This window comes from Bos grunniens, chromosome 26 (genome assembly GCF_055505025.1).
Source record: "Bos grunniens cultivar Pamir isolate PY7600 chromosome 26, Bosgru_T2T1.0, whole genome shotgun sequence".
NCBI classification, from domain to species: domain Eukaryota; kingdom Metazoa; phylum Chordata; class Mammalia; order Artiodactyla; family Bovidae; genus Bos; species Bos grunniens.
In genome coordinates, this window is record NC_141190.1 from 42,134,632 (window position 1) to 42,159,370 (window position 24,739).

At 48.1% G+C, this 24,739-nt stretch overlaps 1 protein-coding gene and 1 long non-coding RNA gene across 18 annotated transcripts in view; one reads left to right on the top strand and one right to left on the bottom strand.

The window, feature by feature from the left end:
- Positions 1–2,844: 2,844 nt before the first annotated feature.
- On the bottom strand, positions 2,845–22,099 carry LOC147344464 (uncharacterized). Of its 3 annotated transcripts, none has more exons than XR_015155432.1 (3): positions 21,406–22,099; positions 7,683–7,864; positions 2,845–3,013 (listed from the first exon to the last, which is right to left on the bottom strand). It is a non-coding gene; the product is annotated as an uncharacterized LOC147344464 (long non-coding RNA). The 3 variants fall into 3 exon arrangements; XR_015155430.1 differs by lacking the exon at positions 21,406–22,099 and adding an exon at positions 8,634–9,246; XR_015155431.1 differs by lacking the exons at positions 2,845–3,013; positions 21,406–22,099 and adding exons at positions 3,583–6,627; positions 8,634–9,734.
- The window catches only part of DMBT1 (deleted in malignant brain tumors 1), a 64,497-nt gene continuing 59,250 nt past the window's right edge, over positions 19,493–24,739 (top strand). For all 15 annotated transcript variants that reach the window (XM_086378018.1, XM_086378028.1, XM_086378022.1 and 12 more), the window contains exon 1: positions 19,493–19,570. In XM_086378018.1, the coding sequence (XP_086234144.1) occupies positions 19,510–19,570 (61 nt within the window). In that variant the 5' untranslated portion in view covers positions 19,493–19,509. The remainder of the gene's footprint in view (positions 19,571–24,739) is intronic.

Genomic DNA, 24,739 nt, shown 5'->3' on the forward strand with positions numbered 1-24,739 from the left:
CCCACATTTGAATATGAGATGGGGCTATCCAGATGTGGAGTAAGCTGATGACAGGTTGAGTACCGAGACCCCTAAATCAAGCCAAGGGCAGGCTAGGAGGTCAGCTGCTTTGGCTCCAGAAGAGCAGATTAAAAAAGAAAGGGAGGCTGACCAGGAAAAGGCTGGAAAAGACTGAGGCCTCACCATGTGGAAAGATCGTCCCTCGGGCACTGGCAGCTTGGGTGTGGGACTAAGGTGAGAGAGGGGAGTTGGGCAATCGGTGTTGGCAGCGGGAACAGGAAGCTGCCCCCCCCCACTCCTGTGCAGCGTTTGCCATGGCCCCTGCCACACAAAGAGCACTCAGATAATCTGCCTCTTGTCCTGGGGCTTCCGGGGTGCGGTGGATTCTCACCGATAGGGCTGGCTCCGCCTTTCCAGAGCACACTCACCTGAGTGACCCGGGGAATAGTTTGGAAGCTGCTGGAGAGGCCTCCCTTTCCCTACAGTGGCCTCATGTGACCTGCCCTTCCTGGCACACACGTTCCCCCAGCTGAACGGTCTCGATGACAAGCATCTCTGTCTGGCCTGCAGCAGCTGAGAGGCCTTCGCAGAGGCAGGGTGACCCGTGTGAGGCAGGAGAGCTTGGAGCCATTTCTTTGAATTTGGGTGTGTGGCTTGACTTCCCTGGAGCTCAGTTTTCTCATCTGTAAAATGGGGGCAGGAGAAGGTTTGGAGGTGGATGTTCGCTGAGGTCATTCCTAGTTCTGGGATCCTGAGACTCAGAGGGGACCCGGAATGGCAGATGGGCAGTTTCCACGCAGGGAAGCCAAGAGGTCTTGAAAACTTGAGTGAAGGAGCCACGCCTTCCTATGGGTTTAATACTGGGTCTTCCTGCTCTTCTGTGACAAGAACAAGAAATTTGCCTCTTAAATTTCTGTTTTTTGGCCAAAATGGAAAGAATGGTTTAACTAATCTAGAAAAGTAAAGTCAACTAAACCTTTGAGCAACCTGGCGCTTCAGAAGCCTGCTCCTGCTGCTGCTCAGTCGCTTCAGTCCTGTCCAACACTGTGCGACCCCATGGGCTGTAGCCCGCCAGGCTCCTCTGTCCATGGGACTTTCCAGGCAAGAATACTGGAGTGGGTTGCCATGCCCTCCTCCAGGGGATCTTCCCGACCCAGGGATTGAACTCAGGTCTCTCACATTGCAGGTGGGTTTTTTTTTTTTTTTTACCATCTGAGCCACCAGGGAAGCCCAAGAATACTGGAATAGGTAGCCTATCCTTTCTCCAGGAGATCTTCCTGACCCAGGAATCAAACTGGGGTCTTCTGCATTGCAACTGGATTCTTTAGCAACTGAGCTACATTTATCCCCAAATCACTAACAAACAATTTTTCAGTGTAATAATAGTGGGGTCCTGATTGAAAGTGTTGAAAGTGTTAGTGGCTCAGTTGTGTACGACTCCCTGTGACCCCATGGACTGTAGCCTGCAAGGTTCTTCTGTCCATGGAACCTTTGTCCAGGCAAGACTACTGGAATGGGTAGCCATTCCTTTCTCCAGGGGATCTTCTGGATCCAGGGGTTGAACCCAGGTCTCCTGTATTTCAGGCAGATTCTTTACCGGCTGAGCCACCAGGGAAGCTGATGGATTCCTTTAAATGGCCACTTTCCCTAGTTTCCATACAGATAGGGTTCTATTCACACAGTGTGACTCATGAAGTTTAAAGGACACTTCTACTGTATGAAGAAAATATAATTAAAATCCTTTCTGGAGCCTTTTCGAGACTCATATATTCTTTAGGGGAATGGGTCAGAATCTGAGTTAAGATAGGAAGCCATTCATTTTATTATTTTGTAACATTTAAAAATCATACTTGTCCTTTAGAAAGTTGTTGTATAGTTGATACATTGAATAAACATACTCTATGGTGTAATCTTGGCTCAAATGTTAAAGAATCTGCCTGCAATGCAGGAGACCCTGGTTTGATCCCTGAGTCGGGAAGATCTCCTGGAGAAGAGGATGGCAACCCGCTCCAGTATTCTTGCCTGGAGAATTCCATGGACACAAGAGCCTGGTGGGCTACAGTCCATGGAGTCGGACATGACTGAGTGACTAACACGCACGTGGTGCAATCAAAACATTTCCCAGGTGGCTCAGTGGTAATGAATCTGCCTGTCAATGCAAGAGTTAGAGACACAGGTTCGATTCCTGGGTTGGGAAAGTCCCCTGGAGGAGGAAATGGCAACCCACTCCAGTATTCTTGCCTGGGAAATCCCATGGACAGAGGAGCCTGGTGGGCTCTAGTCCATGGGGTCACAAAGAGTTGGACACAACTGAGCACCAAGCAATTGATACATTGAATAAACATAGTCTATGGTATGGTCAAAACACAAATTTATTTTTTGTCTTTGTCCCTTAAAATTTTTGTCAGGGTATTGTCTCCTGTTCCAGAAAGAAAACTCAGGCTGGTGCTCTGTAGAAGTGCTGGAGAGTGCTATGGCTGCTTTAAATCACAAACCAAAATTTTGGGGCTGCCAGACTGGGGGCCAGAGAAGATGTGGGCACTAAGCCTGGGGCTTGGACACTCGAGTTGCCCACCACTGAGTAAGCCAGGAGGCCTGGGCAGGATGCAGGTCACGCAAGGCTTGTTTCTACAGTTATAGTGACGTCTGGTTGAGGAGGATCAGAATTAACATAGTATCCGTCAACCACAGGGCAGGGATAAGAGGTGGGATGGGGTGGGGGGAACCTGAGACCACCTAGGAAGAGCCTGGGACCTTGGTACCATCTCAGGAAGCAGGGGGATGCCTGGGGAATGTTGTGAGTTTGTCAATGAGACTACTTCAAATTGATGCACAAGTGTAATTCATGACTCAAATTATAGTTTATTTCAATTCACTCTGGCCAATGGGTGTTGGCCTTCTCATCAACATTGATGAACAGGGGACTTCCCTGGTGGTCCGGTGGTTCAGACTCCGAGCTTCCGCTGCTGGGACCTGGGTTCCATCCCTGACTGGGGACCCAGGATCCCACAAGCTACAGAGCATGGCAAAAAAAAAAAAAGTAGTGAGTGGGAGATTTGTGATAGAATTTGATTGGGTTAAGAAATATTAACATGGTGTTTATTCCATCTGAATATTGTAGAGCAATTATCACCATGGCTTGTGATAAAGCCACAAACATATTCTTCTTAAAAAAAACATTATAATGAAAGAGTTTGGGGCTTCCCAAGTGACTCAGGGGTAAAGAATCTGCCTGCAATGTAGGAGACCTGGGTTCAATCCCTGGGTGGGGAAGATCCCCTGGAGGAGGAAATGTCAGCCCACTCCAACATTCTTGCCTGGAAAATCCCATGGAGAGAGGGGCCTCCCAGGCTATAGTCCATGGAGCCGCAAAGACCCAACTGAGTGACTGAGCTTGCACAAAGGAAAAGAGTTTATCTTCACATATTTTTCCCTTTCTAATAAAATGAAACATTTTGCTGTTTTTTTTTAATTGGAGTATTTCTTTCATTATGAAATTATAAATGACCAGAAAATTAAATTTTTATCACTCGTTGCAGCAATTTGTCAATGAGACTATTTTAAATTGATGCACAGTGATAATTCATGACTCAAATTATAGTTTATTTCAATTCACTCTGGCTGCTGTTCTGTCAATACATTAGAGTTTTCTAAAGTAGTTTGTGATCAGACACTTACAGGATCTGGAAACATACCTCCCAGAAATGTCAAGGATTTTGACAGCATCTATGAGGTCCAGCTTAAGCCCTAAACTGCTCTAAGCCTCAGCTGATCCCTTGAATCCATGGAAGATGGCTTCAGAGAGCCACCTGGTACATTCACCCCCCAAACAGCACGGGTGACCTGTGAACTGCTGATGACTTCATTTTTGCCTTTTAAATAAAATGTATGTATGCCAATAATAACTCAAAACACCCAGTGGTTTTCTAGCTATGAAAAAGTGAATACATAATGTAGATGAAGATTTGAACTTATACATGCCTAGGCACTGCCAGGTACCATCTCCCAAATCTTTCACTGTTATAGATCTGACTCTTATCTGTTCCCCAGATTCACGTTTTTAAAGGTCTTCGATTTCATCCAAGTCTTTTTAAATTTTTTTTTCTTTTTGGCCACATTGTGTGGCCTGTGGGAGCCTAGTTCCCCAACCAGGGATTGAACCCGCACCCTCAGCAGTGAAGGCGTGGAGTCCTAATGACTTGACCACCAGGGAATTCCCTGTCTTTTTTCTTAAAGTCAAAATCTTCCATGGTCTTTAAGGTCTCAAAGGAACTGAAAGGTTTCCACCTGTTACTTTCTGACGAGCCAGTGATTTTTCCGTCCCCCTGGACTGTATGTTTCTCGAGGCAGGGGTTATTCTATTCCTCCTGGTAGATTTCCAGACCCCTGCACAGTATGGCAGGTGTGGCTGTGCTTGATAAACAGGATGCTCCATACGTGCTGATCCACACAGTCATTTCTCGTTTCTTCATAAAAGAGGTCCCCCTTCACTGTTCTCCTCAAAACCCTGCCAGGACTCCATGTCCTCCTCAAAACCCTGCCAGGACTCCATTAAATGTAGGCTTCTCCGTAAGCTGTTTGAAGCCGTTGCCTTGCAGCCCAAACCACCTTTCTTTTGATTTCTTTATTCATTCGTTCATTTATCTATTTTTGGTGGTGCTGGGCCTTTGTTGCTGCGTGGGCTTTTCTCTAGTTCATGGCGAGCAGAGGCTACTCTCGTTGCAGGGTGTGAACTTCACATTGCACTGATTTCTGCTGTTGCAGAGCGCAGGCTCTAGGGCATGTGGGCTTCAATAGTTACAGTTTCTGGGCTCGAGAGCACAGGCTCAATAGTTGCGGTGCATGGGCTTAGTTGCTCCGTGGCATGTGGGATCTTCCCGGACCAGGGATGGAACTCATGTTCCCTGTATTGGCAGGCAGATTCTTTACCACCGAGCCACCAGGGAAGCCCCCAAACCACCTTTCTCCTGTTCCCAAATAAACCTGTTGCTGCAATGTGAATTTCCTTCCGTATTTGCAGCCAGGAGGCCCTGCTCAGAGCCGTCCTTTCTCGGTTCCCACACTTTGGTGTGGATCAGAATCCACACCATCAGAATCCGGAAAGTTTAAGCAAAAGATCTCCAGGTCCAATGCCAAACTTGATGTATCAGAATCTTGGGGGTGTGGGACCCAGGCATCTGTATTTTAAACCCTGATGGTTCTGCCCCCAACCGCATCCACCGACTCCAGTATTCTTGCCTGGGAAATCTCACGGACAGAAGAGTTGGTGGTCTATAGTCCATGAGGTCACAAGAGTCAGACACCACTTAGCAATTAACCACAACTGCACCCCCATCCTCACCCCCACCCCCAGCACAGCTCTCTGGCCTCTGATTTTAGAGCCAGTCCAAAGCAACCTCATTAGTTTACCACTGCATGTAGCCCTGTTGAAAAACAAAAGGGAAATTTGTGGAGCTCCTGTCCTGTGTAAGTTTCTATGGTTCAATGAGGAGCTTCCAGTAGATCCTGGAGGAAGCATCCCCATCCGCAGGGAGGGACCTCTTCACCTCTGGGCCACAAAGCAACAGAGACAAAGTGATTTCTGGTTCAACCAGGAAGCCAACTTAAAAAAATCTGGCTTTCTTACCTCCTCTTATCTTGAAACAATCTTTATAGTTTACTACTGGAAAGACAGGGGTTATCAAAGAGTTGCCAGATTCTAAGATCCACTAGAAACCTATAAGGAGGCAACGGATGGAGCAGAAAAGAGCTTTGACTAGTGAGGGGTTTGGGAGAGGCATTGAGTAGGCGATGTCTGAACTCTCCTTTTGTATTGGGAAGAAATACCAGGAAACAATCTTTTCTAATCGAATTATTTTGTTGACTCACACATTTTGGGTTCCATTTTTAACATTTTCGAAATTAGAAATCGTTTCAGTTGAGATACTTTTACTGTGCTGTTTCTTCCTTCTTCCTCTTTCAATTTGGCTATTAATCCAGTGGCAAGACTTCAGTATAATCCACGCCATATGATCATCATTAGTTCAGTTCAGTCACTCAGCTGTGTCCGACTCTTTGTGACCCCACAGACTGCATCATGCCAGGCTTCCCTGTCCATCAACAACTCCCAGAGCTTGCTCAAATCTTGTGCATCGGTGATGCCATCCAACCATCTCATCCTCTGTCGTCCCCTTCTCCTCCCACCTTCAATCTTTCCCATTATCAGGGTCTTCTCCGATGAGTCTGCTCTTCACATCAGGTGGCCAAAGTATTGGAGTTTCAGCTTCAGCATCAGTCCTTCCAATGAACATTCAGGACTGATTTCCTTTAGGATGGACTGGTTTGAGCTCCTTGCTGTCCAAGAGACTCTCAAGAGTCTTCTCCAAAACCACAGTTCAAAAGCATCAGCTTTCTTTATAGTCCAACTCTCACATCCATACATGACTGCTGGAAAAAGCGTAGCCTTGACTAAGTGGACCTTTGTCAGCAAAGTAATGTTTCTTCTTTTTAATATTCTTTATAGAAAGTCAGCATTTCACTGGACCACCAGGTAAGTCTCCAACCATCATCATGGCATTCTGTATATTTTACATGGGGGACCCAGCCCTCCTCTTTTGTTGAGCGTGGAGCACTTTTCCGATCTCTCTGCTTTCAAGGAGAGAAGAGAGAAAAGTTCTACAGGAGAATTTCTTTCTTTTTTTTTTTTTTAGCTTTTTATTTTGTACTGGGATACAGCCAGTTAACAAACAATGCTGTGATAATTTCAGGTGAACAGCAAAGAGATTCAGCCATTCAGTACCTCTGGTGTTGACTTAAATAATTTTTATTCTATTATTATTTAAATGTATACAAAGAAGAAATGCGATATTCAAATGTGCTTATAGAACTCAATCCACTAAAGACAGATGTATACTCAGAATACTAACTGAACTACCCACCTGAGAACACTCAACTGAACGATATTAATCCAATCTAGTGAATAATGTGGTTTTGTTGAAACAAAATTGCTCCCACTGAGTTTCAAAAACACTTGACCTTTTTTTCTGGTCCTACATTTAATGTTTCTGTAGTTGATTTTTTTAATACTAAACTTTATATTTTGGATTGGAGTATAGCTGATTAACAATGTGATATTTCAGTTGACCAGCAAAGGGACTCAGCCACAGATATACATATACCCATTCTCCCCCAAACTTCTCTCCTATCCAGGCTGCCACATCGAGCAGAGTTTCATGTGCTGTACAGTAGGTTCTTGTTGGTTATACATTTTAAATATAGCAGTGTGTACATGTCCACCCCAAACTTCTTAATATGCCTTTCTCCCACCCTTCCCCGTTTGGTAACCATAAGTTCATTCTCTGAGTCTGAGTCTGTCTCTGTTCTGTAAATAAATTCATTTGTATCATTTCCTTTTAGATTCCACATATAAGGGATATAATATGATATTTCTACTCCTCTGACTTCCTTCACTCAGTATGACACTCTCCATGTTACTGAAAATGGCATGATTTCATTCTTTTTAATGGCTGAGTAATGTTCCATCATATATATCTACATGAGAATTCTTGAGAAAATAACAATTTAAGAAGAAAACCCACCTCCAACGGGGTTTTTCATCCCAGGAAAGGCACCAAATGTTGCTAGCAGTGAGGAGGAGGAGGAAGATGAGAAATGGATGGGGGTCCGGATGTGGGGTTTCTTACCTGGGACTGAGATTCTCGTGCGTCTGTTTGCACAGAAAAGTGAAAGCCTGTTGGGAGTTTTGGGTCTCAGTTTTCTTCATCTGTGAAGTGGGCTGAATCTCACCTGAAGAGTATATATGAAGCCTTGTTGTCAAGCTCGGGGTGCTGGGAGCATGACAGCTTTTGCAACTTGTCCTCAAGTCCTAGAAAATAGGACAGGATGGAAGATTTTACTAGCATTAAAGTCAAAATTCCTGATGGCCATGAACTGACATGCAGGAGCTGTCTATCTCTGGGCTTCATGGGCCACCATAGGATTCTAAGTGTAACCTCTGCTCTGCTGGAGCTGAGATGGGTTGGAGGAGGCAGTACAGAAGAGCCAATTTCCTCACCCTCCTCTTCATCACACTCCGGGCACCATCCTTCACCTGGGTAATCTGTCCATGAGACCACTTGGGAGATATTTTTTCAAGGCCTTGGAAACAAGAGAACTAATGTCTCTAAGAGAAGCAGGTGAGTTCAGTTTTACACTGATCTTGTTTCCTTCTTTGCTTTGCCTGCTAGGAAGCTTGGAGTCACAATTCTAACTAAGTTCCTTTAGTGGAGCCCCTTATGGTATTTCTCAATTTTGGGTTGAAATTTTACTCCAGCTTTGTTTTCCTAGCCTACCATTACTTTTTATGGTCTTGTTAAACATTTCTTTCGTTGCTGTTGCACCATATGTGATTTTGAAAATTGCATCACACTGTTTAGGAGCAAGGCAGGTGCAAACAAATTAGGAGAGAAATATCACATCCTGTCTGGGAATCTCAGGCAAGAACAGTATCATCAGGAAGCTTGTAGGGTCTGGGTCAGGCAGTTGTGTCCTGAGCTCTCCCCACTCTACTCACTTATTAACTATGATCGTGGGAGTAACTACTTCACCTCTGTGAGCCTCAGTTTTCCTCATCTGTGATGTGGGCTGAGTCTCACCTGAAGAGTGTATATGATGCTTGGTTGTCAAGTTCAGGGTGCTGAGAGCACAGCAGTTTTTGCAGTTTGTCCTCAAGTGCTGTTTGAGATCTTGCTGGGTGTGCAGTGCTGGGAAATGGAAGTTGTGCTTCCTGATTTCAAAAGGGGAGCCTAAGTAGTGATGCACGGAATAATTAGGGCTCAGTTCAATATGACATGTGAGCCAGAGGAAGGTGGAGAGGGAGGGGGGCTGACCCCATGGGTGTGGAGAAAAAGGTTTCATGGAGGAAGCAAGAGGGATTAATCCATTTTTCTGAGAATGTGTGATGCAATGACAGAGAAAGGAAAGAATTCTGAGCAGCCTTTTCTGGGTGAAGAGAACCAGGTAAAGCCTGCCCTGTGCCCTGGTGTTTTCTGCAAGAGGAAAGGGTTTGGCGCTGGGTCCTCCCGGTCTGGAGCCCCTCCGTGGAGCCCAGACCTCCAATGTCTTGATGTAGGACACACAGTTCTCCCCCAGCCTTGGATAAAGGCAGGCTGGCTCCCTTGACCTGAGCCAGCTCCCTACTGGACAGGGTTTCCCACTGCTCAATTCTCAACCTGATCAAATGTTCATTCAGTTAAATAGAGCCAAATGGGTGGTCTCTGGGGGATACTGCCCATGTGTGTGTGCAGTGCAGTGGGCTTTCCAGGTGGCTCAGTGGTAAAGAATCCACCTGCCAAGGCAGGAGACACAGGTTCAGTCCCTGGGTTGGGAAGAGGCCCTGGAGGAGGACAAGGCAACCTACTCCAGTATTCTTGCCTGAATAATTCCATGGACAGAGGAGCCTGGTGAACTACAATCTATGGGGTTGCAAAGAGTCAGACACGACCGAGCACACACACACATACACACACATGTGCACTGGCTCTCTGGGTCTTGTGTTGTAACAAGGAAGAAGGAAATATGGACAAAACATTTCCCATTCAAGGAACTAGCTGAGAGTCGGTGATACCTTTGTGGAGCCATCAATCACGTTTCCTTCTTCACTGGCCATGCATAAGAACTCCATTATGGCTATACTGTTTTTAAGGCAGTTTTGTTTTCTTTGGTTTGGCTGAGTGTTATGTGCTTGTCATTGCCCTGTACCCATTTACGACTCTTTTTTGTTCCAATTTCCTTGGAGTTTTTACAGCATGTGTTGTGGTTTTCAACACCCCCTGTCAAGGCCACAGCAAAGACTGACTTGAGGGTGGTTGATGAACAAAGCAGTGGATTTGAACCACTGCCTGGAACCTGATGTGAACCAGCTCTCTGGAGCCGAGGGGCCATGGATACAACTTCCCTGTCCCTGGGGCTGCACGTGGCGCCTGAGCTGACTTTGGACTACACTGGGCTCTTCAGCCAATGTGGGCAACAGATGGTCCTCCTTTGTAAATAAAACGCTCCCCTTCTGGGTGATGAGGGTCCTTTAGGATGCTCCACTTGGCCCGCTCCAACTGCTGTTTGGAACCACTGCCTCCATTCTCAGGATCAGAATAAGAGGCTGGACCGAGACGGCATCTCCAAGTCTGAGAGTGATGGCTTGGGCCTGATGCCTTTCCCAGGGGCCCTGTGGGGACCTGCTGGGCGCCTGTTAAGACCTGGGCTCCCCTTGTGTTTTCCCTCCAACCCTGGGGCACGGAGAGGTGTGGCGATCCACAGCACTGGGAATGGTCAGTCTGGGTTTGGATCTGGATCATTTATCCTCAGCAACACCCCCTCCTGTGATGCCCACATCACTTTCCTCTTCTGAATCGGTGCTGTTTCACTGGTTTGAAAGACCCATACTCCTTGTTGAAGGAGAGAGAAGGAGGTGGGCAGAGAGTTCTAGACCTCGAGGGGAAAGGGCATGGAGTACGGCTGAGGACAAGAAGGAAGGCCAGCCAGGTTGGAGGCCAGTGACCAGGGACCAGACATGGGAGGAGGAGGTGGCCATATCAGCTTATCCCAAACCAGGACTCTGGTGTAAGTGGGGGGATGCTGCACTTGTCACAGCCCCGGAATAGAAAGTGCCAGCAGAGCTGCCTGGGGACGACTGGATGCATAGTTCCTGCTCCAGAGGCTTTGCTGCGGGGCTCCGTCTTACAAGGAATGCCCTAGGATAGCCTCCGGAGGCTTTCGGCAAGGATTCATTTCATGGCTTTTAAAGCTCACTCCAGCTCTGTGAGGATAAAAGATTGGAGGGGGCAGAAGGACTGTGAGCCTGGCCAGGCTTGGGGTAGAGGGCTAGCTTTTTGACTGTGCTGGCCCTGGTGTCTCTCAACTAGGATACCTGCCGCTTGCCCCCAGATGCTGGCGGGTGGACAGCACTACTAAGATGAAGAGGGACCGACCTGTGGCAAAAAGGAGACCCCCTTCTCAGAGGGGCGGTCCCTGAATCGGATCCATCACCCCTGATTCTTTTTGTTTAAACATCTGTTAGTTTATGAAACAGTGATAATGAAAACTGGGCTTTAAAAACATCATCATTTAGCAAATAAAACATGGCAGCTTTGTGGGGACAAAAAGGCCCCTCAAATAAGAGTTATTTGAAACCTGACGGGGTTGAGAAAGCAAATGTCTGGGAACAGCAGGTCGGGATCGTGTCGGAGTGCAGAGCCCAGCAGAGCCTCGGTGCTGGGACGCCCTCTGCCCAGTGGCCTTCCTTTAGTCCCGTGGCCACACCCAGACCACAGCCACGTCCAGAACCTCAGGCTGACGCGACGCTCCCAGACTCCACTTCCAGCCAGCCTCCCTGTCCTCAGAACACCCACGTAGATGGGCAGCCACCCTCCCTGTCCTTAGGACACCCACACGGATGGGGAGCCAGCCTCCCTGTCTTAGGACACCCACACGGATGGGGACAGGTCTGGACCTCATTTCCCTGGTGCCTCCCAAGTTCACCTCCTCCATCCCCAGCCTCACCCTCCCTTTTCATCACACTCATGACCCCTCCGTTTCATCTGCCTTCCAGCCTCCCGCCCTTGGAACCATCTAAGGTTTTACCCGCCCCATGCTGGGTGAGGAGGACACCCCCATCCAGGGCCCTGGGTTGTTTGTCTTTCACTGAATCTTCTCTGGGGGCCCCTCTCCCATCCCCTCCAGGGCTGCATCTGCTGGAGGGGCAGGTTAAGCTTTTGTGCAAGTGGAGGTGACCAGCAGGAAGTTAGAAGTTTGAGGGGGAAGCAGGGACTGGGAAGAGAGAACTGGGGTGTGTGTGTATGTCAAGGTCCCTGAAGCCTTGGGAGCAGAAGGAGTCCATCAGGAGGAGGAAAGAAGAGGGGCAGAGGCCCCCAAAACGCTCACTGTCCCCAGTGCCCACCCTTCCTCCTGGGCTCCCTGTCTCCGTGTGACTTGGAGCAGAACTGGTCATCCTGTGCTCCCTTGTCCCCTTGGTCCCCACGCCACTGCCATCCAGTTGGCCCCCAGCTTCCGTTCCTGACTTCAGCTACTGTTATCGTCTTCCCCACTGCCACTGGCCCTGCTTCATCCCTGCAGCTCAGAGCCCTGCTTTACTCACCTGGGTGGGGAAGCCAGCAGGTTTGTTTAGTGCAGAATGACCCTTGGAGTCCCCGGGGGTGGGGGTGGGGGGCTTGTTGAAGCCCAGATGACAGGGCCCACTCTGCAGCCCGAGGCTCCGCAGTTCTGACAAGTGCCTGGTTGATGCTGATGCTGGTGGTCGAGGGACCACACTGTGGGAGCCAGTGGGTTAGTGTATCAAATGGCCCAATGAACCTGCGCTAGTACTTGCGACACAGTCTGGCCCATCCAGAGGAAAGGGGTTCTTCCTCACTCAGGTGCCCTCGAGCAACAATTAAGGTGCCCTTAGACCCATTCACCTTTGGCGGCACCTTTTCCCGCTGCACTCCTGTTACACTTCTGGTCGATTCTGACGTGTGTAAAAATCACCCACCTCCGCCTTCCAGGACCGGTACACTTGGTTTTGAGACTCAAGGACAAAAGTGATTTGGGTGCGTTTACTCACGGTTGGCTTGGCTGGTGGTTCAGTGTTTCTAGACGGTCATGCATGCGAGTGGTGTCTTCCATTTCCGTTTCATCCCTCCCTCTGTGTTATTTCCCAGTCACAGGCGAAGGCGTTGAAGGAGATGGGGATGAAGGGCCTTCCTACAGCTCAGGACTCTTCTAGACTCATCACCAGTGCCTCTGGACCACAAGACTTCTCCTCCTAAGGTAACTGAGTTCTTGTCTTTTAAGTTAACAAAAGACTGTCAAGTGCCACCCTTTTGAAGCAACGGAATTGAACATGAAAAACTATGAAAGGAACCAATTTGGCTGTGGCCCAAGCTCTCCTGTGCTCTGGTGGGAGGTGGTCTATCTGAATCTCTTTAGGTCTCACTTATCAGGGGCCCCATGTTGGGGATGTAGGAGGGTGACCATAATGACGAGCCTTTAGAGGAACCCAAAACAGTTCTTTATGCAGAGACGTCCAAAGGGTAATGACAGGCTCCACTATCTCGATGAGAGTTTCTTTTGGGCATCGCGCAGTTTCCTTGTTCTCATTCTTTGTTCCCCAAGCAAATTATTGGCATATAATTTGATCTTTCAAACAAAACAGTCCTTTAGTCAAAGGATACTCCTATTGCAAATGAATGAATTGGTCTTCCTGGCTCACCAGTTAGTGTCTGGCGAGTGTATTTAGTGTAACTGGATTTTCTAGAATCTGATCGCACTGGAGTGAGTTGAACTTGAAAAGGCTAACACTCCATTATGCTGACAACCCATGGGCATCCCTGCCTGAAACAGCCATTCCCATCGTTCCCCGACACCCTGGGTTTCCTTCACTTTGCTGTTGGACCTTCACTTTTTTTTTTTTTTTTACTTTTTATTTTATATTGGAGTATAGCCAGTTAACAGTGGTGTGATACATACACATGTATCCATTCTCCCCCAGACTCCCCTCCCATCCGTGCTGCCGTATCACATTGAACAGAGTTCTCTGTGCTATCCAGGAGGTCCTTGTTGACTATTCATTTTACATAGAGCAGTGTGCACACGTCCAGACCAAAGCCCTAAGAGTCACTTTCACCCACCTATCCCTTCTGGTGACCATAAGTGCGTCTCTAAGTCTGTTTATGTTTTGTCAATAAGTTCATTTGCGTCATGTCTTTGTAGATTTTTACAAATAAGGTATGCTGTGTGGTATTTCTTTGTCTCTGACTTATTTTACTCGGCATGACAACTCCCTAGGGAGGGTTCCCAGCTCAGTTGCAATAACCCCCTTGGAGGGAGAGTGTGCTGGGCTTCATTAACCTTTGTACCTTAACAGGAAAAAGTGAAGGAGGAAATAACTTCATGGAGATGGTCACAACTATGATTTTTCCTCCCTGGTTTTGCTGCAAGACGACTGGGCACCACAAGCTGCCTATACCACTTTTAACTGTGTTGGTCTAGATGTAGTGTTGCCTTTAAAACTATTCTCCCTTCACTCTTCCAGGGAGAAGCCACTTAGCATCTTTCGTGGGGCATATGTCAAAAAATTCTGCGCTTGTTCTGATGACCCTAGTGCCAGTTTTCCTGCTCTACCTGCTCCTTTGAATGTTTCTGCACAGCAGGGCATCCTGCGGTGAAGGGCACTTAGACACGAGGCCCACTATTTGAATAGAAAGAGTCTTCTGGGGGAAAGGGAAAGGCTTTGGAGTCCAGCGGGAAAATACCAGACTTTAGAGTCAGACTTCACTTCAAGCTCTGGCTATACCACTTTCTTTGTGACTTTCAGAAAGTTACTTAACTTCTCTGAGCCTCAGATAAGGAATCCCTGAAGCAGTTATTGAGCTAGTGTGAGATTTTGACCACCCTATCCAAATAGCCCTTCCTACCACACATACTCACCATTCTATCACCTTGCTCATTTCCTTCCTAATTCTCCTCCCACTCTGAAATGTTTCTCCCTATGGATTTACCTCTTGCCTGTTGTCTATGTTACCTTAGTTATAAGGCCCATGAGGGCAGTTCCGAGGGCATGCATGCTCAGTTGTGTCTCCTTCTTTTGAGACTCCATGGACTGTAGCCCACCAGGCTCCTCTGCCCATGAACTTTTCCAGGCAAGAATACTAGAGTGGGTTGCCATTTCCTACTCCAGGGGATCTTCTCAAACCAGGGATCGAACCTGCATCTCTTATGTCTCCTGCATTGGCAGGCGGGTTCTTTACCACTAGCCTCACCTGGCAAGCCCATGAGAACAAGGGTCATGTCTATTTGACTTTGGACTTCAGCCCCATTAGCTAGAGCAGTGCCTGGAACATTGTAAGTGATCAGCACTTATTTGTTGACTGAACAGGTGAATGGATAGCATAATCTATAGCATGTGGTTCACACTCCGTTGACGTAGAACTCACTCAAGCCATCTGAGTAAAGAGCCCTGGTCTTCCTCTTTCCTCTTCCTCTGTCCACACTCATTCAGTCAACTCATTCCACAAGTATTTCTTGAGCGCCTATGATGTGCTAAGTATTGTTCTGAGATTCTGGGGATACATCAGTGAGCAAAACAGACACAAAGTCCTGCCTTGTGGAGCTTGTGTGAGCAGACAGGCAAAAGAATGAGGAAGTAATATATAAGAAGGCCATCTGGTGAAAAGAGCTGTGGAGAGAGGAACAGCCAGGGAAGTGGGAGGGAGTGCAGTGCAGGGGTGGTCAGGAAAGGCTGCCCAGAGGAGACGATAGGTCAGAAAAGAAGGAGGGGAAGGGATGAACTCATAGCTTCCTGGGGGAAAAGTCTTCTAGGCAGAGAAGACAGCAAGTGCAAAGGCCTTGGGGTTGACAATTGGTAGGGTGGGCTGGGTGGAGAGAGGCCATGGGGGTTGAGTGGGGCCTTATAGACCATGGTGAGGGCTTTCAGTGTTATCCTGAGAAAGATGAGAAGAATGTGATGAGCCTGCTATTACCTATTATCAAGGGCCACTAGAGGGCTGTGTTTGTGACTGGAAGATTCTGAGGTTGGACCATGTTCAGCAGGGAGCTGTATCAGTCCTCCTGCTCTCCATCCTTCTCATGGGAGGCAGTTTCTGCCACCCTGGACACTGGCTTGGCTCTGCCAGTCCCTTCCCTCCCTGGACCTCGGTGTCCCCTCCTCGAGGCTATTGGTGACCCTGGAAGGCGGGAGGGCAGGTTTCTGCTCTTGACGACCACCTTTAGCAGCCAATGCCCACTGAGCACCTGTTCAGCTTGAGGCATCCGATTATAGAGGAAAGGATGAGACTCCGCTTGGTCCTCAGGCTGGAGGTTGGGGTGGGGTGCGGGTCCCTGGTAGCTTGGTTGGGAAGGCAGGCTCTCAGAGGGCAAAGCTGAGTGACATTGCAACAGTGCATCATGTACACCGTGCCCAAAGGGTTGTTACAATGGTAACAGTGGCTGACAATTAAGTCGGGTTACTCAGCAACAGTGAAATTAGATATTAGGGATCAACCTGACCCCCGAAGGGGAGCCATGGTCACCCAGACCTCCAAGGTCTGGAAGCAAACGGTGATGCCTCAGAGGCCACAGGCCCCGACTCTTCCCACCCAGGTCTGTTCCAGGTCACAGGGTGGCAGGTAGGATGTAGAGCCAACCTCTGGGGAAAGGGGCTTAGATGACCCAAGGTGAGGGCAGGTGCTTGCTCTGGGGAGCCCCCTGGGGACCCCAGCACAGTGTCCAGATGGAGCCCTGGCAACCCCAGGAGCCTCGCTGGGCCTCCAGGTTCTGTGAAGAGAGGGGCTGGCTTCCCTCAAGGAATCCCCAGCCCTGCCACAGGCTGCCCTTTGGGAGGACAGGGCTTGGGGGTGCTCGCTGAGCTGGCAGGGACTCCCTTGCCACACCCAGAGGGTTCCACTGACCTGTTCCTACTTGGAGCTTCCCTGTGATTTTCAGTTTAGGAAAGGGTTCTGTTGCTTAAATAAAGCTGTGAATGACCCCTACAGAGGTTTCTTCCCAAGGCCATGCCTCCTGGACTGAGGTCCAGCCCTGGGTTCTACCTTCCGGGATTTGCAAGAGCGGGTGTTCAACAGGTCGTAACCACCTGGAGAAGGTCATTGAAAAGCAGGGTCTGAGGGCCGAGTCTTGGAGCTTCAATGAGTTTTCCTTCTTCCCGCTGTCCTTAATGGCAGATTTTGCTAGGAAATAGAGCTCTGTGGCTAGGATTTTGCTAGGAAATGGAGCTCTGTGGCTCTTTTTCCACCCAGACACGCTGCTGACGTAGATGCTTCTAATCAGCGGGATGGAGAGAGAGAGGTGAGCCCTCTGAAAGGGGTGCGTCCCCCCGGGACCCTCCTTTCTGCACAAGAGGAAGCCCTCTCTGAACAGGGTCTGATAAAGGGCTGTGGGCCTTGGGCCAGGAAGGGGTCCTGGTGATGAAGGACCCACATGGGGGTGGCATGTGGGTCGTGGCCCCATGGTCTTCTTCCTGCACACCCAGGACCCCCACCTCCTTCCTGCTCCACTGACCTCACCCATCTTCCCACCTGGATGCCTCCCCAGTGGGCTTTGGAATGACGGGTAGGTCCCCTCCACTTCCTTCTTCCTGGTATCTTCTGAACAAAAAGCTCACAAGCCTTTGTTGTGTTAGGATCTTTACTGCTGACCACAGGGGGTAGAGGATGGAGTCATCGAAATGACAAGAATGAGGAAGGGCTGCTGTCCTTCATGCTCTGAACTGAGTGATCCATGGGGCTTCCTCTCCAGTTTTAGGGCAGGATTCCCCTCCCCCAGCCTCCACTGTCACACTGTCCTGTGTGAAGGTCACTCCTGTTCCTCATCTGGTTTTCCCACTCTTGGTTGCCAAATGACTCCCGATTGCATTTCGTCTCACTTCCTTAGAGAAACTGCCTCTGCCATTGAGTCACATGGTTTTTCTCCCCCTTAGCAACTTGCACTAATACTCTTGCTTATTGCAATGGTCACCATGCAGGTCTGTCTCTAAGACAAGACAGTCTGCTTCTGTGGGGGAGGGACCTTTTGTACCCCCTTCCTCCCCTGTGGATATTTTGTATTCCTGCCTCTTATTGCTTTGTTTTGCTGTGTGCAGGACGGGTGCACAATCATGGCACCCTTTTTTTTATGATCCTAAACCTAACGCTTCCGAATGCAAACAATCATAACCCCCTCTCATAATAACCATCATAACATAATAAGCAATAACAAACGATCATAACCATTCCTGTCATAATCATAAGAGGAATCCACTGTGGTATCTGGTCTTACGGGTTCCCTAGCAGATGTGTATCCTGCTTCTCCTCTCCTGTCACCTGACACTTATCAATTGTTGGGCTGCCAGTAGGACAATGGGAACCAGTCAAGTCCCTCGGAAATGTGCCTCTTCTCATCAAGGGGAGAGGAGGAATTGGGGAACAACAGGAAAAGCCATAGGATTGAAAAAAGGAATCCAGGGTTGAATGTAACTTTCATCTGGATGGAGCCTAATGCAGACATCTGGCCCGAAATCCTGCCTGGTGACCAATACAAGGCATGGGTTCCTAGTATCCTTCCAGAACGAAGCTGCAGGAGATCAGGGGTTAACAACTCATGGCAAGGAAGCTTAGGTGCCATCTCACAGTGTCGACATCTCAGCTGAAAGGCAAGACAGGGCTCACTCAGGCCAGGATAACAAAGGCAAGTCCTGAAAAGCCATATGCTTCTGACCGAGAGTTACTGACCATCAAGAGAATTTGGGGAGGGGAAAAAAAAAATAGAACAACAGGAAACCTTCTAGGGAGTTTTACCAGGGAGTTTTACCAGAGTCTGGTGATAAACACCAGGGATCCCAAAGTTGTATCTATGTAAGAGAGGGATTGTGGGCAAAGTTGGAGGAGGTTGGAGGCAGGCTTGGTGGGTTTGCCAGGCTGGACAATAAAAAGGCTGAGTGCTAAAGAACTGATGCTTTTGAACGGTGGTGCTGAAGACTCATGAGAGTCCTTTGGACAGCAGGGAGATCAAACCAGTCAATCCTAAAGGGAATCAACTTTGAATATTCCTTGGACTGATTGATGCTGAAGTTGAAGCTCCAATACTTTGGCCACCTGGTGGGAAAAACTGGCTCATTGGAAAAGACCCTGACGTTGGGAAAGACTGAAGACAGGAGAAGAAGAGGATGACAGAGGATGAGATGGTTGGATGGGATCACCAACTCGGTGGACATGAGTTTGAGCAAATGCCAGGAGATGGTGAAGGAAAGGGAAGCCTGGTGTGCTGCAGTCCATGGGATCTCAAAGAGTTGGCCATGACTGAGCAACTAAACAAAAAAAGGGTCAGGCAATGTGAATCCAAGCCTGTGAATGGTTGGAAGTGGTTCAGTTCAAGGTCACATATTTCTCAGTTCCTGGGTTATGGAATGAGTATGAGACCCGGAAGTCGATGGCTAAAGCTAATATAAGCCCATGGAATCCATGGATATCTCTCATGTCTTCTCCTCTCCAATCATGTCTGCAATGTCTTCCTCATTTCTTCAAGGCCAGGGGCCAACAGAAGAGTGCCCTGCCAGCACAAACTATCCCAGAGATGCTTTTCCCCTTGGCACCGTGTCCTGTATTTGCTCAGCAGCCCACATCCTGCTCTGCCCTGAGCCTTGGAGCAGACTTCCCACAAATTCATTCACATTCTCCCAGATTAAAGTCAAGCCTATATTCAGGGAGCGCTTGAGAGACTTAGAGGTTCACCTAGAAGGAAGTTGGAAATTGCACTGCTAATATCAGCACTTTTGCAGTTGGGAAATTGCCAGACTGTCATACAACAATCAGTCTAACCCACCTAAATTGTTCCACAGATTAGCCATCGATTGTTAGAAAAGTCCCTGACTTCCTTTATCTTTATGGCACCAATACAAATATGGTATCCTGGAGGACACGCCTCCTTTTAACTACGAACCTATAAATATCAAGGCATTTTTACTGAGATTGAGAAGAACCCAGCAAAATGGGGATCTCCACAGTCATCCTTCAAATATGTCTTTTATTGGATCAAATTCTATCTACAGGTATTATATTTAATTATTACATTTGTTTTTCACTGCTGAAAATCCGAATCGTGGCAAATTATATCTGTTTCTTGGTGCTATTCCTTCATCTCAAGAGGAGTTTTATATCAAGAACGGGGGGATAGTTCTTTGGTGATCATTGTAATTGCAAAGATTTTTTGCTTTGTTTCTGGCTGAGAAATGCAATGGTTGTAGTTAGACAAAGCCAATCACTATGTCACTTGTCTTCAGTGAGTCACTCAACTAAGGAAATGATTGATTGGTTTTAGAAAAATTCCTGAAATTAAGGAAAAATGTATATTATTAAAACTTTGTTATCATTGATTAAGCCTGCAGTTTGTGTATTGACGAACATGGCCAGCAAAGATTGCCCTGTAAATGTGCATAATGTGACTTCTATCTGCAGGTGTGTCTGGCTTGATAATTAACAATTACCAGGCAAAATCAGATCACATAGCTGAGCACAGAAAAGATCATTAAGATTCCAAGTCTATGTCTGTCACTGCTTTATTTTTAAATTTTTATTTGTTTATTTGGCTATGTGGGGTCTTATCTGGGGCACGTGGGACCCTGGCTGTATCATATGGGATCTTCCGTCGCAGCACATGAGCTTAGCTGCCCTAAGGCATATGGGATCTTAGTTCCCTGCTGCTAAATCACTTCAGTCGTGTCTGACTCTGTGCGACCCCATAGATGGCAGCCCACCAGGCTCGCCCATCCCTGGGATTCTCCAGGCAAGAACACTGGAGTGGGTTGCCATTAGTTCCCTGACCAGGGATCAAACCTGCATCCTCTTCATTGCAAGGCAGACTCTTAACCACTGGACCAGCGGGGAAGTCCCTGTCTGTGACTGCTTTAGATAAATGATCTGGAGATTAGTTTCAAGCACATCTTTGTGTTCTTAGAATGTCAAGTGACAAAATGGACATGAAAGAGCCCTGGGCAAATCACCGAGACCTTGAACCGCAATGTCGCTTTACCGAGATGCTCAGTGAACAGGACGTTTAGCCAGTCTGTTTATCATTCCTCCCTTCCTGTCTGTCTCTCTCTCTCGTTCTCTTATCTTTCGCTGTCTCTGTGTCTAGGTCTGTGACAGGAAACTCACTGACGGGCAACACTTGCCTTCCCCTCTTGTCAGGAGGACCTCGGTGGGTACTGGCTCTGGACAGACTAGGGGCCAGAGACTATGTCTCCATCAGAATACTGGAAAATGGAAGGCAGTGTTCTTAGCTCTGGCTTTTATCAATATGAAGTGCATCCCCAGACTTGCACTGGCTCTGAAAAGTGACAGGGGGTTCACGTCAGCCCCTATGGGACAGGGAATGAACTGACCTGTCCTTATCTACAAAGGGGTCTTCCTTGATAGCTCAGATGGTCAAGAATTTGCCTACAATGCAGAAGACCCTGGTTCAATTCCTGGGTCAGGAAGATCCGCTGAAGAAAGGGATAGGATACCCTCTCCAGTATTCTTGGGCTTCCTTGGTGGCTCAGCAGGTTAAGAATCTGCCTGCAATGTGGGAGACCCAGGTTAGATCCCTGGGTTGGGAAAATCCTCTGGAGAAGGGAAAGGCTACCCACGCCAGTATTCTGGCTTGGAGAATTCCATGGACTGTATAGTCCACAGGACACGACTGAGTGACTTTCACTTCACTATCTACCAAGGCTTATGTAGAGGGGCTTACGGCACCCTCTACAAGTGGCTTGAGGGGGCTGTGGTTGTGCATGTGCACACACGTGCACAGACACGCATGCCTGCATTTGCATTTTAGCCTTGAGAATTAAACCTCTGCAAAGTGGTTGCTCTGTACCAGGTATTCTGTGAGACAGACACCTACCTTTTCTTGTCTAAATCTGCTGACAATTCCCAAGTTGGGTATCCACCCTGCAGATGAAGAAACTGAGGCTCAGAGAGGTTCTGTGTCTTGTCTAAGGTCAGCAGTTGTTGCAGGGCTGGGCCAGGATTTGAACCTGGAGGAGGTCTGCTGGCATTTGAGTAAAGGATTTGTCCAGTTAGCTCCCACTGTTTCTTGCGGAGAACTCGGCTAAGGAGATGAACGGTGGCTTTCAGGTCAGCGCTGGAGCCCTGTGGAGGAGCTCCATGCTGGGGAAACCCAGGCAGCAGACACTGCCCAGTTCTAGTCTCTGCACCAATTCTTGAGAAAAAGTCAAAGAGTTCAGGTTTGTGCTGGTCTAAAGCAGCCATGAAACTCCTTCTGCTCCTGGCAATGTCTTTGGTTCTGCCATTTACCAACTCTGGGCCTTTGCAAGCCTCAGTTTACTCACTGATAAAATGGGCTTGTGTTCCAGCTTCATAAGGTTGTACAGACATGGGCTCACCCATGTGGTGTCTGGCATGTGGAGTGTCTGGGCACCATCCACCGTTACTCTTCTGGGCATAATCCTAACACGACTTCATAAATGCAAGGCAGCATGTTGGATTGGATCCTAGAAAAAGGAAAAACTGGTGAAATCCAAATAAAGCCCGGAGTTTTATCAGTAGGAGTGTACCCTTGTCGGTTGGTAATTGTGACAAATGTAGCTTGGTCATAGGAGATGTTATCATGAAGGAAAATTGGGTAAGAGGATATGGAAACTGTATTTTCTGCAACTTTTCTGGAAACTTATTTCAAAATAATCTTTTTTTTTTTTTTTAAACTCAACTTCCCTGGTCTCATTTCTTCAAGGTCAAAATGAGAAAGTAATAATTGCTTACGATTAGTTAATGCTTGTACTTCCCCTTTTCACAGTTTATCAGGGATTTGGGCAATAATTAACACATTAAAAAGAAGGAGGAAATTGTAAGATGTCCTTAGGTGGCTGACACTGGGCTGGGGTAGGCACTTCTGTTATCTTTTAAATAGGTCCCACAGATGTCTAATTATTCCCTCATCAGCTGTCTTCGCTGCAACTTGTCTTTACTGCACAAGCTACCCTCTGGGTGTTAGGTCACTCAGCCCAATCTAGGTGTGGTATGTTCCAGAATGAAGAGGAAGTCCAAGGCCACGCCCAGAGCCTGAGTCTCAGCCAGGCACTCAGGACCCTTGCTTCCAGCCTCAGGTCTCTCCACAGCTGGCTTGACAACCCCCACCAGGGTTTCAGTTTCAACCTGTCCCCTGCTGTTTCCACCCCATGATTTTATTTGTTCTGCCCCTTTTCCAGCAGGATGCTTTCCAGCAGGATGTCTTACAGTGCAGAGCACTTCTGTCCCGGCCACCTTACACCCTCAGGAGCTGCCTCTTGCTGTGGTGACTGCTCTCACGCTGTTGCCTCCACCTGGAACACAGTCTTATTCTTCCCCTCCCCACCTCCTCAGCTCTGGCTAAATCTAGCTGCTCTTTTTTAAATACCATGGGCATTGTCCCATCCAGGAACCCTGACGTGTACGCTCAACACACAACCACACACACTCACAAACCATGTGTCATCCGATGCTTGCCACTCTTATTCTCCGATAGCATCTTAACTCTATGGATTTTTCTAGAGATCCTGCTATGCAGGGAGACCCTGGAGGGCAAGAACCGTGTCTGGCTCACTTAGTACAACAGCATGCATCCCTTAGAGCCTAGCAGAGGCTCCTGCTGGCCGTAATGGAGGGGCAGGAGGACCCTTCCTGAGCCATTCTCTGTGCCCTGGGCCAGGTCCTGAAAAGTATTTCTCATCCTTATGTATAGTTTAAAGGGATCCAGACACCATACTGGGGCTTCCCAGGTGGCTTAGTGGTAAAGAATCTGCCTGCAGACGCAGGAAACACGGGTTCAATCCTTGGTTCTGAAAGAGCCCCTGGAGTAGGAAATGGCTGCCCTCTCCAGCATTCTTGCCTGGGAAATCCCATGGACAGAGGAGCCCAGCAGGCTACAGTCCAATGGGGTGGCAAAAAGAGTCGGACATGACTTAGTAACTAAACAAGACCCCATATCAGGAGCAATCTGTATAGGTGCTAAGTCGTGTCTGATTCTTTGCGACCCTATGGACTGCAGCCTGCCAGGCTCCCACGTCTGTCGGAATCTCCAGGCAAGAATGCTGGAGTGGGTTGCCATTTCCTCCTCCAGGGGATCATCCTGACCTAGGATCGAACCCACATCTCCTGCATTGGCGGGCAGATTCTTTATCAGTGAGCCACCAGTGAAGCCCCTAAATCTGAGTTTGTTTCTCTTTTGCATGTGTATTCATTTGTGTTGTTTTAAAACTGTATGTAAGTGATACCATACAGTATCCTACAAATCTCTTCTCCACTCTTGGCTGCCCTAAACCCATGCAATGCTGTGGCATGGAGGAGGTGGGGACAGAGCATCACCAGGTAGATAATGGGGTCATTCACAGGAAAGCCAGGAATGTTGCTTCCCAGCGGATACTCGTGACCACTGAGCATGGAGTGCAGCATATGAGCTGGGCTCTTGAGGAGGGAAGGGCAGGGATGGAGGGTGGACCAGCTATTCTTTGAGTCCCCAGAGCTGGGTTGGAAGGGAAAGAGGACTACAGTGACCAGACTCCCCTTGTCCTGAGATAGGCAACCTGACACTGAATCCCAAATACCTGTCCATTGCTGGGAGGTAATAATTAGAAGACACACCCTCCCTGTGCCTCAAATTCCTCCCTAGAAATGGCCCAATTGCTGCCCAATGACTGCACTTATGTCCTTCCATGCTGTTACCACCCCAAACTCCACCAACCCCAGTGCTGTCAGGGGCAATGCTGACCACAAACTCTCCATCACTAAAGATTATTATTTCAGAATGCTTTGCTTTCTGACAAGTTGAAACGGAATCTCGTTTGCACTTGAATCTTGGGAAGCGGTGGAGCTGAGCTATGAGCACATTTACTCTGGGGTCAGTGCCCTTGACTTCTGGCATCAGTTTCACTGTCAGCGCTGTGTGACCTTTGACAAGCTGTTTCACGTCCCTAAGCCTTGGGTTTCCCTTCCATAAAGTAGACTGTGTAATAATCTGACACTGTAATAATCTGATAAAGGATATCCTGAGGATAAAACGAGATACTGCAGGTAGCACAGTTAGCTCAACGCTGGGAAAGCTGTAATTGCCAAGAGATAAGAGCAGCTTATCTCCCTCCCTACACGTCCCCTTCTCTCCCCTCCTTCTCTTTCCTCTTCCTCCCTCTCTGCTTTATCCTTAGCTTCATTTTTTTTTCCTTATCTTCTTTTTCTTTCATCCT